This window comes from Ursus americanus, chromosome X, assembly GCF_024610735.1.
Source record: "Ursus americanus isolate L20-20 chromosome X, mUrsAme1.1.p, whole genome shotgun sequence".
NCBI lineage: Eukaryota > Metazoa > Chordata > Mammalia > Carnivora > Ursidae > Ursus > Ursus americanus.
In genome coordinates this window covers 95,773,546-95,792,339 of record NC_142164.1, presented here as the reverse complement: position 1 = coordinate 95,792,339, position 18,794 = coordinate 95,773,546, and the positions used below count along the sequence as shown (strand labels likewise).

The 18,794-nt window shown below is 37.5% G+C and overlaps 1 protein-coding gene across 11 annotated transcripts in view; it reads right to left on the bottom strand.

Annotated features, from left to right (window-relative positions):
• DMD (dystrophin) overlaps window positions 1–18,794 on the bottom strand; it is a 2,097,152-nt gene that overhangs the window by 1,274,663 nt on the left and 803,695 nt on the right. For all 11 annotated transcript variants that reach the window (XM_087859359.1, XM_087859361.1, XM_087859356.1 and 8 more), the window contains 2 exons: window positions 6,455–6,625; window positions 823–1,005 (listed from right to left, as the gene is read on the bottom strand). In XM_087859359.1, coding sequence (XP_087715485.1) covers window positions 823–1,005; window positions 6,455–6,625 — 354 coding nt within the window. The remainder of the gene's footprint in view (window positions 1–822; window positions 1,006–6,454; window positions 6,626–18,794) is intronic.

Here is an 18,794-nt window from a genome sequence, read left to right as displayed (position 1 = left end):
TCCTTTTTTAGCCCCTCTCCACTGGTTTGGAATACATATGAATTCTTTATCAACTGTATTCACTAAGATGACTCAGTTCATGTGGGGGAAGGGACTTAATTTATAGCTCAGCTAGTGGGCAGTCTCTGGCAGCATTGGCTTTTGGTGCTAGGTAAAGTTTTGGGCTCCTCGACACAATCCTTACTGTTATTAAATAGTGTTTTCACACGAAGTATTTATCAACTATTTTCAGATAATCTAAGGAGTAAAGCACATGGAAAAGATAAAGCAGGACTTAAGGTGATACATAAATATAATGTAAAATGTCCCTCCAAAAGAGCTAGACAACATGTCTTATGAATAACCCTACAGGGCAGAGCGATTCTTAAAGACAATTATAAAAAAATATACTTCTTCACAAAATACCTTTCTGCTAAGATTTTTATGCACATTCAAATATATGAAAGAATAAAGACCAGTTTCTATAAATCTTGAGGAAACTTATTTATAAGATTTTTGTGACCTAATAATAATAATGGTAGTAATAAGAAGAATTAGAACCAAACTGCTCACATTTATTGGGCACTAGACTAAATACTTTAACTAAAATAGCTCATTTAATTTTCTCAGCACCCTATGGAACAGGTACTTTTTGTCCATTTCACAGATAGGAAACAGATTTATACAATGTAAGCAACTGGCCCAAAGTCACAAACTTCTAAGTGCCTTTGTGAGGAATCTGAGCCTAAGTAGTCTTAACACCAGTCCTATTCTTAATCACTGTGTTTCATGTAGGATAATAAACTGACACATAAATAATAAAGATCAAGAAAAGCAACTGACTTCCAAGGTCTTGCATTTGCCATTGAGCCTGGTGCAGAGCCACTGATAGCTGGTGGTTAGAGTGTCAAGTTCCTTTTTTAAGGCCTCTTGTGCTGCAGGTGGAGCCTGAACTATGACACTATTGACGGACTCAGTAAGGAGTTTCACTTTGGCTTCTTTCTGCTGGGCCTCTTCTTTAGCCCTCTGAAAAACAAAGAATGCTCTCTTACTTGATAGCAAGGCAATGGATTTACTTACAAAGTGCATTCCTATGTATCATACACTTTCCTCCCCCACAAGATCCCTGTGAGGAGATTAATAAAAATAAATCCAGTAGTGACTACAATCACTTCCACAAATTTAGGTTAAGTTAAAATTTGAAGTTGGAAGGAAAAAAAATATCAGAATATAATAGCTCTTTCATCAGAATGCTGTGCAAAGTAGTCAACATGTGGTTATGTATTTGTGGTATGCTCTCGCGCCCTCTTTCATATATATGTGGGTGTGTGCGTATATACACACACGCACACAGACATATATAGGAGACAAGCAAGAAACACGTATTTCAATACTAACAAAAATATCCCATATTTTCGAATTGAAATCATCTCAAAATTACTCAGATGAATGAGTAATACTGAAATCAATATAAATGTCACTGTTCAAATCAAAGATAATTAATATAGAAAAGTCTTCTTAATGCTACATCCAGGACCATATTTTGAGAAAAGAAAGTTCTATTCAGTAACCAAACACATACAAGAGAAGAGGAGAAGAGCAGCCCCTGAAAGGAGAGAGACTCACCTGGTCCGCAGCTATGCCTTTGGTCTTCTCCCATGGAACATAAAGTATTTCACAGAAAATCAACATCAGACAAGGCTACCCTGTTACTACTGTGGATCATTCAACAATACCACTACATTCCATAATCACGGTAGAATACATACAAAGCATAAACTGCCCAAACCACAAAATACCTAACAAGTCCCTGCCCCCATTAATTTTAGTCTGTGCTATCTTCAACATCACTCTAGCCCTCCTTCATTCTAGGACAGATTTATTAAGATACCCAATCACAGAGTTATTCCCACTTACTGACAACATGCAATCCAAAGCAAAGCTCTTCAACTCTCCCTCAAATCATCTAACACAAACCCAGATCCTACAACAGGTTCTTTCTAATATGCTCTAACTCATACAACCCATGGTTCCCCAAAGTACTCACTACCAGAAGTACTAAACCCAATTTGTCCAACTACTGTCCAATTATATGAATCTTGATGGAGGCCTTTAGCTGCAGGACATTTATACTCGACTTTCGATGTGTACCTGCATCTCTCTCTCTCTCTCTCTCTCTCTCTCTCTCTCTCTCTCTCACACACACACACACACACACACTCACAATGTATCTTTCATTTGAGTTACTCCAAAGGCCAACCCTGAGATGAGCTTTCACGCATAAGGAGTTTATGTGCCATGTAAAGCAAATACTGGTATAGAAATGGGGAATGGAGACAGGGGAATAGAGATTATAAAGTTACACTTATTCAGCTCAGCAGCCTGTGTTGGTGACTAGTTTAATCATGTTGGGAAACCCTGGGAAACACATGCCTCAGGGGTATCACACTCAAAAGGTGAAGAACTGGGGTACTTACACATCATCTCCCATCATTGGTTGAAGGCTTTTGGGGGGATATTAATTTCATAGTAGTGAAGCCTGACACATAGATGAGAAAAATGGGATGCAGGAACCACAGAAAGTCCTTACATCCAGAAATGCAGGTGTGGCAGGGGGAATTTGGGGCTACATACAGTGTAGTGGTGAGTGTAAGGGAAGATGGGCAAGAAATGGACAAGGTCAGCTATAAAATGCCTTCATACTTTTCAACACAATTACCCTACGCCTTTGGACTTATTCTCATGATGCCTCAAAAGTATATAATACGATGGCAAATGCCAAGATGTTTTGAACATTAAGCGATAGCCTTCACAGATTTTGATGTAATTGATTAAAAATTTTAGCTCAAAATTCTTAAATCTGTTTTTGGCATTACTGAGCATAAGGTTTGTTTCTACACAAACTATATTTTGACTATAGTAATTTTAGCTTACAAACAATTTTGACAACCATTAATCACTACGTGCTGTTGTGTGCTATGTCAGACACGCCGTACGTGCTACTTTGTTGCATCTTTAACAAAACCTTGCGAGATGCGTTTTGTCATCTCTATATTCGACATCAGAAAACTGAGTTTCCAAGTGTTTAAGAAAGTCATCCTGGAAACTACATCCTTTCTTTCTCATCGTTTCTGTTAAGCCCATCTCAAATCCTCCGTGAAATGAAGGAGCATGCTGTACTGGATCCAATGAATGAAATTACATTTTATACAAGTTACAAACAACCAACTATCAAAAAAATGCAGGATGAAGAACACTTCTTCCTTCCATTTTTTGGCTTTCATGAATTCTTAAAAAAAAAAAAACAGGCTTAGAAGCTGGAAAACGTTTAGAGGAGAAACGGAGGTAAAATTTCTCTACTGAAAGAAAAGTAGAAAACTAAATGATTGGTATAATTTGAATGTAATCCTCGTCAGAAATGATGTATTTTCTCCCCTTTATTTCCATGAATCTAATCCAACCATTCGATTAAGACACACCTTTCATTGCCTCTATCTCAAACCCGTGGTTCTCAAAGTATGTTTCTTGGAACCACCTTGGAACTTGTTTTCTAGTATCACCTGGAAATTTGTTAGAGGTGAAAGTTCTCAGGTCCCATCCCAGACTCAGTGAATTAGAAATTCTGGGGTGGGGCCTAGAAGTCTGTGTTTTAACAAGTCCTTTAGGTGATCAGGATGCTCACTCAGTTGTGAGGACCACATTCTAGTCTGTCATACAATGAGAGCAGGAAATACATTTACGTAATTCTGGTAAGCAGGAGGACTAGAGTTACAATAGTGTAAATTTAAAACAAAATAAAGAAGAAAACATTTAAAATTGAAATCTCAGAGATTTTTAAAGAACTTAATATAAAGTTTCACCATTTATTCATTGTAGAACTCCAAAAGAATTTTCAAGTCAGATAATGCTCATCAAACACTCCCAGAAACTCTTTAATGTTAATTGAAAAGTTTTGTTTACAGGGAAAAAGAAGTAAGGAAAACAGCATAATCATTTTCAAGTAGAAACCAGGAGATAAAAGTAAATAAACAGAAGGCTATCTCTACTTTTTCTCTGAGTAAATTAGGGAGAAATATCTGAGTAGGTCTGCCAGTTTCTTTTGACAATAAAGATAAATTTGCTCTCAACATGAGCACAGGTGGAAGCCTGGACAAGGTACCATCACTACCCTCTAGGTAGTGAAACAAACCTAAAGAGATTACCTTGACTGGCAGGCAAAAAAAATACAAGAAATTGCATCTTCTTGCCAACTTCCCTGGCTGTTGTTGTCAGAGGCTGCCTGAGCTTTTCCTCTTTTCAATATTACCCCCATCCTGGAGCAATTTCATAGCCAGATCAATTATTTAAAGAAGTCAACGTGGACTAATTGGTTGGGTTACTCATCTCAAGAACTGTGTGCAAAATTTCAAAATTTGAGACAGCCTGCTCTCTAGTACTGGAAAAGAGAAAGGGATCTGCCTGGGTGGTTTACCAGATAGGCAAACTTCAGGGAGAGAGGGAAGAGGGCCAGAAGAGGGTCAGAGCTAAACACAGGAACTGGGAGAAGTACAGCAGCTGAACGCAAACTCACTGCTGATTATCTACTTAGGGATCTGAGGGAGTGGCTACAAAGTATTAGAGGAGGTGAGGAAAACAGCCACCAGGAGAATGGGATGTGAGGAGAAAGGCAACAGGGATGGCACATGACTTTAAAAGAAAACAAAAGAAAAAATAGCATAGTTTGGAATAGCTTGGGATGGGATAGTGTGGGATGGAATGGCATGACATATATTCAATATTCTTGGTTCCATGACAGATAAAGCCTGTGACTATGAGTAAATTATTCGCCTATCTGGGTACTTCAGTTTTTGGTTCAGCAAAGAGAAGTGTGGACTATTTTGCTTCCAAAAATATCTTGTAGCTCTCAGCATCTACAGTGATATAATTTTCTTAAGAGTGATCTCCCCACATTCAAATTTAAAATCATTACAGTCTCTTGTTTGAAACTGTCCAATGGCTTTCCCATTTCACTTTTCATGAACTTCCCCAACCCTACGAAATCCCTGTTAGCAGGTACCTACCAACACCCTCAAAATCATCTCAGCTGATTTATCCTGTTTTACTCTGTGCAGGCTAGCAGGACTCTTTATCTTTCCAGTCAGCCTTAGGGTCTTTACAGGGCTTTTACCTCTGATTGGAATGTGCTTCCATAGTTTTTTTTTAAGCTGACTTTTTCTTAGGATTCATATCTCAAGTTATAATGCCTCACAAATACCCTACACTTCAACCCTTTCTAAAATAGCATTTTACCATCCCCAACTCCCACTTAACCCCTAATTATTTTTTATTTCACATTCTTGGTTTACTTGTTAGTCAAATTACCATGATCTCAAAAGAGTTTATTTCTCCATTCACTGCCTGCCCTCCCCCCAATAGAATGTAAGTTCCACAAAGTCAGGTCATAGTTATGTCTTGCTCACCACCATAATTCAGTGTCTAAAATGTATTTAGCACATAGTAACTATAAAATTAATGTTTGTTGCTTAAGTGAATGAATGATACATGGTATTATTAGATTAGAATAATTATGTAGTTTTTAATACCCTGAAAACTATTATTGTTTAAATACAGTCTTCCTTATACATTTTAATTTTACTTTCTATATGTGACTAAAGCTGCATAATCCACTTAGAATAGCTTGGGATGAGATGGCATGGAATGGAAGGGGATGCAATGAAATATATTCAATACTCTTGGTTCTACCACAGGGTCTTTGAACGCCCACTCTGAGCCAGGCAATTACTTACATGTAAGTTTCAATTCTCAGTTCACACATTCAAGTTAGAAAATGACGTGGTGTAGACACGACAAATTAGAGATTACACTGACTGTCCAGTTCTCCAAGGCCATCCTGAAATTCCACTGCAGAGATTCTACTTCAGGCCTTACCTCCCAGCCCCTGCTCCATACTAGTTTTCTTGGTCCTAAATTACCATGACTTTTTTATCCTACTGTTTGAGAAGAAGTCCATGTAAACTCAGTCCTTTTATTCACATTAAAGGCCATCAGTTAAAGTATTTAGCATTAAAATTCTCAGAAATCCCTTTAAAACACCCAATGAACACAGCCTGTTAGCTACATTTTCAACTGTCATTACAGTAACACTTGGCATATTTTGCATTTGAATTTTCATCACTAGAAACAGCTAATGTGAGCAGCTGATTCCAGTCGCTTAATACTGTATGATGTCATGAGGAAAATGTTGCTAATGGTGGTTCTCAATATTTATATTTTGACCACAATGCATTAAAATTAATAAATAAAAAGTTTTAGAATCCATAATGTATACCAAACTTGAAGCCAAATTCATTAAAAATCAACCTCCCCCATTAAACCAAGGAAAGAACAGATACTATAGAATCACAATGTTAAGCAACGATGCATCTTTCTCTCTCTTTTTTTCTTTCTTTGCTTCATTTTATTTGGTTTATTTTACCTTCATCTCCTCAACTGCTGTCTGTAATTCATCGGGGGTTTTATATTCGAAATCTCTCTCCAGGTATTCTTCCTCAGCTTGCGTCATCCATTCATGCATCTCTGACAGATCTTTCTGAAGACTTAGGGTTTTATCCAAACCTCCCTTTAAGGCTTCCTTCCTGGCATAGACCTTTTATAAAACAAACCAACAAGCAAAGCATGAATATTGAAAGTCACAACACATTGTCATTATATTATTACTGAATGGTCTGTAAATAACAGAAAGCTTAGAAAAGATGAAGCAAGAATTAAGAAAGCTTATATGAATGAGGAAATAACTCATGGCTATTGGTTACACTTAATTTCACATAAGTGTTAAAATAAGATATAGCATTTACTTGGCATATGTAATAAAATGAACATATTCCCCCATGACTATAATTTAGTTATTGTGTGTGGCTATGCTTTTCTGTGAATAAAGAATAGAGAAAGCAATTTTTTATATTATGTTTCAGTTGAATATGTAAATTTATTGGCACAGTATCTAATGTTCATAAATCTGAGTCTACTCTTCTACTTTATTTTTTAAATTCTTTTTACTCTTTTGCTTTAAAGAATGTATCATACAAAACACAGTGTACAAAGTGACAGGAATAATTGTAAATACTTATGCCCCTAACATGGGAGCACCCAAATATATAAAACAATTAATAATAAACATAAATAAATTCACTGATAATAATACAATAATAGTAGGGGACTTTAACACCCCACTTTTAGCAATGGACAGATCATCTAAACAGAAAATCAACAAGGAAACAATGGCTTTGAATGTCATTTTGGACCAGATGGACTTTACAAGTATATTCAGAACATTTCATCCTAAAGCAGCAGAATACACATTCTTTTCAAGTGCCCATGGGACACTCTCCAGAACAGATCACATATGGGGTCCTAAATCAGGCCTCAACCAGTACAAAAAGACTGAGATCATACCATGCACCTTTTCAGACCACAACGCTATGAAACTTGAAGTCAACGACGAGAAAAAGTTTGGAAAGACCACAAATACAGGGAGGTTAAAGAACATCCTACTAAAGAATGAATGGGTTAACCAGGAAATTAAAGAAGAAATAAAGAAATACATGAAAACAAATGAAAATGAAAACACAAAAGTCCAAAACCTCTGGATGCACAAAAGCAGTCCTAAGAGGGAAGTACATAGCAACACAGGCCTACCTCAAGAAGCAAGAAAATTCTCAAATACACAAACTAACCTTATACCTAAAGGAGTTAGAAAAAGAACAGCAAATGAAGCCTAAAGCCAGGAGAAGAAGGGAAATAATAAAGATTAGAGCAGAAATCAGTGATATAGGGGAAAAACCCACCAGAATAGATCAATGAAACTAGAAGCTAGTTCTTTGAAAGAATTAATAAAACTGATAAACCCCCAGCCAGACTTATCAAAAAGAAAAAAAAAAAGGACCCAAATAAATAAAATTAGGAATGAGAGAGGAAAGACCAAAACAAACACCACAGCAATACAAAGTGGCATGAACGCTATTCCATTCAGCTTTGAAGACAGCCACATATTAGAAACAGATCCAAATGTGCTTCTGTGCAGAATAAGTTAAACAAACTGTGAGATACACATACGCACAAAATGGGATACTATGTAGCACCAATACATCTCTACTGAAGTGAAAGTGGTCCTGTATATAATTTTAAGCTTAGAAAGCAGGTTGCGAAACAGTTAAGTGTGATAATAGGAGAAGATTTGTGCTTTTAAAGCCTCATACATTTCTGACACATTTTTTATAATAATTTTTTATTATATTATGTTAGTCACCATACAGTACATCCTTAGTTTTTGATGTAAAGTTCCATGATTCATTACTTGCATATAACACCCAGCGCACCATGCAATACGTGCCCTCCTTAATACCCAGCGCCGGCCTATCCCATTCCCCCACTCCCCTCTGAAGCCCTCAGTTTGTTTCTCAGAGTCCATACTCTCTCATGGTTCATTCCCCCTTCTGTTTACCCCCCCTTTCTTCTTCCCTTTCTTCTCCTACCGATCTTCCTACTTCTTATGTTCCATAAATGAGTGAAACCATGTGATAATTGTCTTTCTCTGCTTGATTTATTTCACTTAGCATTATCTCCTCCAGTCCCGTCCATGTTGCTGCAAATGTTGTGAAATCATTATTTTTGATGGCTGAGTAATATTCCATTGTATATATGGACCACAGCTTCTTAATCCAGTCATCTGTTGAAGGGCATCTCGGCTCCTTCCACAATTTAGCTATTGTGGACAATGCTGCTATGAACATTGGGGTGCATATGGCCCTTCTCTTCACTACGTCTGTATCTTTGGGGTAAATACCCAGTAGTACAACTGCTGGATCATTTTTTTACAAAAGAATGTATTACTTATTAACCAGAAAAATTGCAAAACTTTAAATATCTATAAGAAAATTGTGCATGTTACAAAGCACCCTGTTACAAAGCACCCTGTTGTACCACATTGAGGAAAAAATCTCAGCTTGGTACTAGAATGATTATACACTGCTTCTCTTTTACCTTAAAAAGGAAATCTAATCCAATGATGTTAATTCTTTTCTCTGAAATGAAATAGAGTTCTACCTTTTAAGTAACGGAGTTTTAATTGTACAGTATTAACATATAACACATAGTTTCACTGTTATTAAATTTTTATGTACCTTACTAAATACTAAATATGAACCATATTAATTTTCCTTATTCTTTACAACCATCTTAAGGCTGATACAATTAAATTAAAAGAACTTTAAGTTCTTTACTCTCCTTGGTGAATGTAGTGACTGATCTACTGAAATGTAAATAAATGCTTCACCGTGACATAGCTAGAACAATATGTCTAACAGTTAAACTAATTAAAGTATAAAGGCTATTTGCATAATCAATGAGCCTATAATCAGTGTAAGAAAACAGGTCACTCAATTTCTATTTAGATGTTCTTATTTAATCTTTTTAGGCAGTTGGCAAAGTGACAATAATATTAGAATGACTAAGGGAACTTAGCCAAAGACTTATAGTAAATATATAATATATATATATTATATATATATATAGCATGCTATTAAACTACACCAGAAGGTAGGGATTGGGAGTAATTTTTTTAAAAGGAAAAGCAGGTGGGAAGTCATTCTGAGGTGACAGCACAAATATATTGGAAAGAACATCAGATTTGGAATCAGGATAACTGGACTCAATTATTAGCAAGTTAAGTGAACCTGGAGACATCACCTCATTTTTCTTTATCTCTGCTCTATAACTAACCTAACAGTTGGACCAGATGATTTCCAAGGTCTTTTCCAAACTTAACATTCCACAGCTCTATGCCTGATCAGACAGAGTTATGAATTTTTGGCGTTTCATATTTTAGAAGGATTTCTATAAAATGGTTTGGACAATTTTTCCCTTACCTTTATCATATTAGTGATGCCAGCATTCTAGCCTTAAATTGCCCAGTCTACCCCTCACAGTTTCAGATTACAGTGCCACACCTCAGATATAAAACAAACAGTTCTTCATGTTTTCTGTTCTAGAATTTTTAAATCTAACATTCAGCACTGCCCTTCTTCATTCCACTTCCCCCTCCACCCAGGCTTTATTTAGGTATAACTGACATAACATTGTGTAAGTTTAAGGTGCGCAATGTGAGGATTTGATACACATATATATTGTGTATGTGATTTCCACAATAGGATTAGTTAATACCTCCATTACCTCACATGATTACCATTTTTTTTCTTTTTGTGATGAGAACATTTAAGATCTACTCTCTTAGCAACTTTCAAGTATACAACACAGCATTGCTAACTACAGTCACCATGTCATATATAAGATCCCAAGAACTTATTCTGTGTATAACTGGAAGTTCGTAACATTTGACTGAAATCTTTCCATTTACCCCAACCCCTGGCCCTCAACCACAACCACTACTCTGTTCCAGAGTTCAGTTTTTTAGATTCCACATATAAGTAGGATCATAAAATATTTTTCTCTGACTTATATCACTTAGCATAATGCCTTCAAAGTCAATCCACATTTATGCAAATTACACGATTTCCTTCTTTCTCATGTCTGAATACTGTTCCATTGTATGTACACATGTATGTATGTATGTATGTACACACACACACACATATATGTATAGGTACACCACATCTTCTTTATCCAGTCATCCATTGCTGTACACTTAGGTTGTTTTCTGTCTTGACTATTGTGAATAATGCTGTAATGAACATGGGGGTGCAAATATCTCTTCAAGACTCCGATTTCATTTCCTTTGGAAATATACCCATAAGTGGGATTGCTGGATCATAAGGTAGCTCTATTTTTAATTTTTTTTTTTTTGAGGAACCTCATACTGTTTTCCGTATTGGCTGCAGCAATTTACATCCCCACCAACAATGCACAAGGGTTCCCTTTTCTCCACATCCTCACCAACATTTGTTATCTCTTGCCCTTTTTGATGATAGCCATTGTAAGAGATGTTAGGTCATACCTCACTGTGGTTTTGATTTGCATTTCCCTGATTAATAGTGATGCTGAACATCTCTTCAAGTAACGTTTAGCCATTTGTATGTCGTCTTTGGAAAGAAACTATTCAGTTTCTCTATTTTTAAACCGTATTGTGTTTTGCTACTGAGTTGTATAAGTTCTTACATATTTTAGCTAATAACCCCCTAACAGATAACATCGTTTGAAAATGTTTTCTCCCACTCTGTAGGTTGTCTTTTAATTTTGTTGTTTCTTTTGATGCGCATCTATACTTTTTGGGTTGATGTAGCTCCACGTATTTTTCTTTTGTTGCCTGTGTGTTGGTGTCATATCGAAAATATCATTGCCAAGACCAATGTCAAAGAATATTCTCCCTGTTTTCTTCTAAGTTTTATGGTTTCAGGTCTTTTAAGTTTTTAACACATTTTGTGTTCATTTTGGTGGTGTAAGATAGGAATCTAATTGCATTCTTCTGTGTGATTATCCAGTTTTCCCAAAACCATTTATTGAAGAGATTTATCCTTTTCCCATTGGTTATCTTTGATTCTACTGCCAAATATTAGCCGACTGTACACATGAGGGTTTATTTCTGGGCTCTCAATTCTTTTCCATTGGTCTGTGTGTTTATTTTTATGCCAGTACCATACCGTTTTTATAACTATAGCTTTGGAATATACTTTGAAATCAGAAGTGTGATGTCTCTGACTTCCTTCTTCTTTCTCAGGATGGTTTTAGTCATATGGGGTCTTTTGAGGTTCCGCACAAATTTTAAGAATGTTTGTTCAATTTCTGAGAAAAAATGTCCTTAGAATTTTGATAGCGATTGCAATGACTCTATAAATGGCTTTGGATAGTATGAACATTTTAACAACATGAACTTTTCTGATCCATGAACATAGGATATTTTTCCATTTATTTGTGTCTTCTTCAATTTCTTTCATCAAAGTTCTATTGTTTTCATAGTACAGATCTTTCACCACCTTGGTTAAACTTATTCCTTAACTCTTTTGTTTTTGATACTCTCATAAAAGGGATTGTTTTATTTCTTTTTCAGATATTTTGTTGTTACTGTATAGAAATATAACTGATTTCTGCATAGTTCTATACATTGATTTTGTATACTGCAACTTTTTTTCAAGTTTTTATTTAAATTCTAGTTAGTGAACATACAATGTAATACTGGTTTCAGGAGAATTTAGTGATTCATCACTTACATATAACACTCAGTGTTCATCACAAGTGCCCTCCTTAATACCATCATGCTTTTAGCTTATCCCCTGCCCAACTCCCTTCCAGCACCCTCTCTTTTTTCCCCCTTCCCCTATGTTCATCTGTATGTATGTATGTATTGAGTGTGCATGCATGTGAGTGGGGCAGGGAGGGTCAGAGGGAGAGGGAGAGACAGAATCTTAAGTGGGCTTCATGCTGGGCCCAGAGCCCCATGCTGGGCTTGATCTCACAACCCTGAGATCATGACCTGAGCCAAAATCAAGAATCGGACGCTTAACAACTGAGCTACCCAGTTGATCCATCTGTTTTGTTTCTTAAATTCCACATAAGTGAATTCATGTAGTATTTATCTTTCTGACTTATTTCACTTAGCATAATATACTCTAGCTCCATCCACGTCATTGCAAATGCCAAGACTTTATTCTTTCTGATAACTAATATTCCACTGTGTATGTGTGTGTGTGTGTGTGTATATGTGTGTGTGTGTGTGTATACACACACCACATCTTCTCTATCCATCCATCAGTCGATGGACATCTGGGCTCATTCCATAATTTGACTACTTCCATACTGCAACTTTACTAAATTTGTTTATTTTATAACATTTTTTGGTGGAGTCTTCAGGATTTTCTATATAGAAGAACACATCATCTGCAAACAGACAATTTTATTTCTTCCTAATTCAGATGTCTTTATTTCTTTTTCTTTTCTAATTGCTTTTGCTAGAATTTCCAGGACTATGTTAAATAGGAGTGGTGAGAGTGGGCATCCTTGTATGATCTTAGAGGAAAAGCTTTATGCTTTTCACTATTGAGTATGATATTGGCTGTAAACTTGTCATATATGGTTTCCATTACGGTAAGGGGCATTCCTTTTATACAGAATTTATTAAGTTTTTATCATGAAAGGATGCCAAACTGTCAATTTTGTTAAATGCCTCTTCTGCATCTACTGAGATGATATGTTTTTTTTTATCTTTCATTCCATTAATGCAGTGTATACAGCATATTTTCATATGTTTTCATACCACTAATTAATATCCTTTAATTTTAGCTTGAACTTCTTTCAACATTTCTTCTACAGTAGGTCTAGTGGTAATGAACTTTCTCAGCTCTTGTGTGTCTATAAAAGACTTTATCTCTTCTTCATTTTTGAAAGATTACTTGGTCAGACAGTATATTCTTGGTTAGCATTTTTTTTCTTTCAGCACTTTAAATATATACTCTCACTCTCTCCAGGCATGTCAGGTTTCTGCTGAGAAATCCAGTGAAAGCTTTATGAGATTCCTTTGTAGGCAGAAATTATGAGAATGAGTATAGGAAACCTCATTTAAAATGGAGTCAGATGCCCTGAAGGGGGAGCTGTCACACATGTACCACTCCCTGTAGCCTACATACCCAGCAGGAAGAAGGAAGCTCTCTTCCTACCCCAGGAGCAATGTGCTAAACAATGCCTGCAGCCAATGAGAAGCTGCCACATCCTTACACTCTTGTCCTCCAATAAACCTTTGTTCAAAACAACCTTCCCCAATTTCACCCTGACACCTATTAAGAGCTGACCTTGCTTCTGTCTTTTCAGATGTGTCTATGGTTTGCCATAGTTTAATCGTCCCAAATTGCACCTCGTCTACTCTTCCCAAATAAGCTTATTTTTCTGATAAAATAAATGACTTTTTCATTTTTGATGTCTCTTAGGGAATATGTTTCTGAGTTGAACTTTTTTGGTGACCTACAAGCCTCATGGATTTGGATGGTCAAATCTCTCTCCAGATTTGAGAAGTTTGCAGCCATTATTTCCATAAATAAGCTTTCTGCCTCCTTACCCCTCTCTTCTCCTTCTGGGACTCTAATAATTCACAAATTACTTCTCTTGATAGTATTCCATAGGGCACATATGTTTTTTTCACTTTTTTTTTTCATTCTCTAACCAATTTCAAAGGTCCTGTCTTCTACTTCACAGATTTTTTTCCTTCCACTTGATCCAGCCTACTAATGCTCTTTATTATGTTTTCCACTTCTTTCATTGTATTCTTCTGCTCTCAGATTTCCATTTTCTTTTTATGATTTCTATTTCTTTTTTTGAATTTCTCATTTTGTTCATGTATTGGTTTCCTAATTTAATTGAATAGTCTTTGTTTTCCTACAGCTCACTGAGTTTCCTTAGAACAACTATTTTCAAGTCTTTAACAGATGAGCAGCAGATCTGCAGGTCCTTGAGTTTGGTTACCGGAAAATTATTATGACCCTTTGGTAGTAGTATAATTCCTTGATTCTCCACGTTCCTTGAAGTCTAGCAACACTGTCTTTGCATTCACATTAAAAGTCACCTCCTCCAGTCTTTACTATCTGCCATCAAAAGAAAAATGCCTTTTGTCAACCCTGCTAGGGATTCTGAGGCTATCTGACACCCTCTACGAATATGACCGGTCCACAATTCTGGCTCCCCCTTGTGGCAGAATTATTAAGCTTGTATGGCCTCTCTTCATCCTGCAAAAAACCAGACTAGTATTGACAGCCTCCTTTCTGCTTTTCCAAGAGTGGTGCTAAATGCTCAGGTCTGTGGTCCCTCCAAGGTCTGCAGATTTAGGCCAACCTTCTGTGCATACTCATTACCTTCCTACAAAAGCTTGTCCTTGCCACCATCCAGAGTATGCACTGGGAGCCAGCCATCATACTGGGAGGCATGTGGGTATGTCATATAGGAAACTGGTAGTGCTGTGGGAAACTGGGGAGATCACTGGGCAGAGTGACCCCAGCAGCTGGTGGGCAGACCTCTTAATGGAGTCAGTGATAGTAGTATGATCTGTGTACTTTTAATACAATTCCCAGACCTGGTGGCTGTTCTTCCAGCTGCTCATTACCCCCTCAGTAGTGTAGCTCACAACTTAGTACCATGGATTGAGGAGAGAAAAATATGCTTCTTTGGCAACATCCCACATAGCTAGGGAAGCTGGGCACTTACATGGTCTCACCTTTCCAAGTGGGAGAAGTCATGATTCTTGCCATGGAGCTATGCAACCTTGGGGGAGGAGTGATGCAAGTAACGTCAAACCTTACTTCTTACCTTTTCCAATGCATCCAGTCTTGGATTATTTTTGTTCCAACAGTGCACTGTATCTTCTCCAACAGACTCTTGGACTTCCACTAAGGCTCTTTTTTCCATGGATGATTGTCTAAGTCAGTGTTCTCCAGGGGCTACCAGACCATGGCTAAAAGGGGCTTAAGCTGGTTAATGGACTACTGCAGAGCACACAGGCAGGATTGAGGTCTGTATGACTATTAGTTGATTCATAGGTGGATGAGACTCCTCCCAAGTACCTTGGTGTATGGTACTGGATTGCACAGCTCCCACAAAGGCAGAAGGAGATGAGACGACTTGACTCAAGGGTTTTGGCTTGGATAAATGGAAGGATTGAGTTGTCATTTGTTGTTCCAGGAAGACTATTAGGGTAGCAGATTGAAGAGTATGTAAGGAATTTGGGGTACATGCTAGATTTAGTACATCTATTCATCAATATGAAGGTATCAAGTCAGGAGATGGATATGCAGATTTAGGATTCAGGAAAAGATCCAGATTGTAACAAAATTATTAAAGCAACAACTTATAGATAACAATTAAAGCCATAAAGCTGAATAAGTTTACCTAAGGAATAAGTGGTGATAAGGAAGAGAAGTCCAAAGAAGGAGCCCTGGAATGATTCCAAGTTTAGAGATCAAGGCAAAGGAACCACCAAATGTATTCAGAGTAGTCATGGAAATTGAAGGCAAACTAAGAGAGAACCAACAGAAACTGATGATATAGAAGCCAATCAAACAAAAATAAAGACTAAACAATGGATTTAATGATGTGAATTCACTGGTGACCACGACAAAAACTGTTTAGTGATGAGGATGAAAGCTTGATTAGTGTGCATTCAAGAGAGAATGGAACCAGTGGTATGGAAAGTGTTTCTGTAAAGGGAAATGGAAATGGAGAATTGGGGTGGAGGAAATGTGAGTCAAAGGGGGTATTTTTTTAAACTTTGTTTTTAAGTATTCTCTACTACCAATATGGGGCTTGAACTTAGAACCCCAAGATCAAGACTCATATGTTCCACCGACTGAGCCAGCCAGGCACTCCAAGTGGCTATCTTTTTTAATGACAGGAGATATTACAGCATAATTCCCTACTGATGGGAATGATCCAGTAGAGGAAAGAAATACATTTTTGATGTAGGAGGTAGGAGGATGTTCAACAGGTAGCATCATGTCTATGTCCTGAAAAAAGAGGATGGTATCCAACATATAAGTGGAAAGGCTGGCCTTATGGGTGCGTGGGTGGCTCAGTCAGTTAAGTGTCTGGCTTTGGCTCAGATCATAATCCCAGAGTCCTGGGATAGAGTCCTGCATCAGGATCCCTCCTCAGTGGGGCCTCTGATTCTCCCTCTACTCCTCCCCAGTGCTCATGACATATCTTTCTCTCTCAGATAAATAAATTAAACTTTTATTTAAAAAAAGTGGAAATGCTGACCTTAGGTAGGAGCACAGACAGGTCATTCATATTAACAGTGGGAAAATAGAATCCATGAACTAATATGCAAGTCTGTGGGAGTACGTGCAAGTACACTTTTGAATATTTCTATTTTTTCAGTGAAATGGGAAGCTAGAAGGGAGAAGAAGAAGAAGGAGGAGGAGGAGGAGGAGGAGGAGGAGAAGGGGAGGGGGAGAGGGAGGAGGAGAGGGAGGAGGAGGGGGAGAGGGAGGAGGAGAGGGAGGAGGAGGGGGAGAGGAAGGAGGAGGGGGAAGAGGGGGAGGAGGAAGGAAGCGGGGGAGGAGGAGAAGAAGAAGAAGAAATGGGAAGCTAGTCAATTGCCATAGAGTAAGGAGGGAAGAACTGGTAGAGATCTGAGGAAATCTGTGAAATATTCCTCAGAGGAGTGGGGCTATGAATGGATATGAAAAATGTAATAAGATTACCGGTCAGCACCAAGGGGCTACTTGAGGTATGCACTCATGATTTCCAAGTGAGACTACTCAGTATGATATGTATTTTCCTTCAGCCATATTCATCCTTCCCAGTGCAGGGACAGCAACAGCAGGAAAGTGAATCTGACCTAGGTAGGGTGCCGTCACATGGGTATGTTACAGAAAGACTGGAAAGGACAAGAGAGTTGAGGGAAAAACACAAGGGGTGCTTTTAATGATGGATTATAGATAGCCAGCATATAGTACAGAATCTCCCTTGAGTAAGAAATGACAAAGAGAAGATGAAATGTTTCTCTAATGAAAAGCTGGTAAAATCATTGGATTATGCATTCCACTAGGATGGAAGAATTTTGAGGTTGGATTATTAGGGGAATGAGCTGGAAATGAAGGTACTGATGGCTGCAGAGTGGGGTACCTGAGGTTCGTATTGTGGAGAAGCATCTGGTAATGACAATGTCTACATTAAGAGGCTGGGAATGGGCAGCCCAGGAAGAATGGAAGACAAAATCACTGGAGGAGCTATCAAAGAACTGAGGCCTCAGGAACTGGAAACATCATCTGAGAAGATACTGAAATCCCCAAGAATTATAACAGGAGTGACAGTAAGTAAGCTGTTAAAATATTTAAGAAATAATGAAGAGGGACCCAGGGATCTGTGGATGATTGCACCCAAAAGCTGTACTGAGAAAAAGACAAATTTGCAAGTTACCAGAATGACATCTTTCTAATCTCTAGATCCAGTGTTTCTTGGTAACTATTTATTATAAATTTAGAGCTACTATTAATTAAAATATATAATTACATACTATTTATTTCAAAATGAAACATTTTATAATGTTATACATGCAAGTTTGGGTCTATTTCATGTCCATTTATTTCATATACCAAGCATGTACATAGTGGTTACTCTGTGCTAGGTACTAGTCTACACACTTTACAAAGATTAACTCATCTGGGGCACCTGGGTGGTTCAGTCAGTTGAGTGTCTGATTCCTGATTTCGGCTCAGGTCATGATCTCAGGGTCCTGGGATAGAGCCCCGCATTGGGCTCTGCACTCAGCGGGGAGTCCGCTAGAGGACTCTCTCTCCCTCTCCCTCTGCCTCTGCCCCTCCCCACTATCTCTCTCTCACTCTCTCTCTCAATTAATTAACCCATTTGATCATAAAATTCTTATAAAGTAGGTATTAATATCATCTCATTATGAAGACTGGAAAACTGAAGCACAGAGAGAATAAGCATCTTTTCCAGGATCACACAAGTGGTTTATGGTAGGGGCAAGACATAAACCAAGGCAATATGGTTTCAGAGCTCCTGGTCTTACATACTATGTTTGCCTCTCCATCCATGAGAAATCCTTCTCCATCTGTAAAAGTTTTAAATTTTACTAGCCAAGCATTTCAGGGAAGTGGATCTGGGGAATGTTTTCATTGTGAGACAGAAGTTTTCTTATAAAAATGATATCTTTATTTTTGCACACATAGTTTATATGCCTAGTTCAAGTATCCCACTTGAATTCCAGATACATTTCTGACTGTCTACTTCTCCAAAGTAAACATGACCAAAATGGAAGTATTTTGTTCAATTTTGTTCCTTCTTTAGTCCCCAGTCTTTCTATC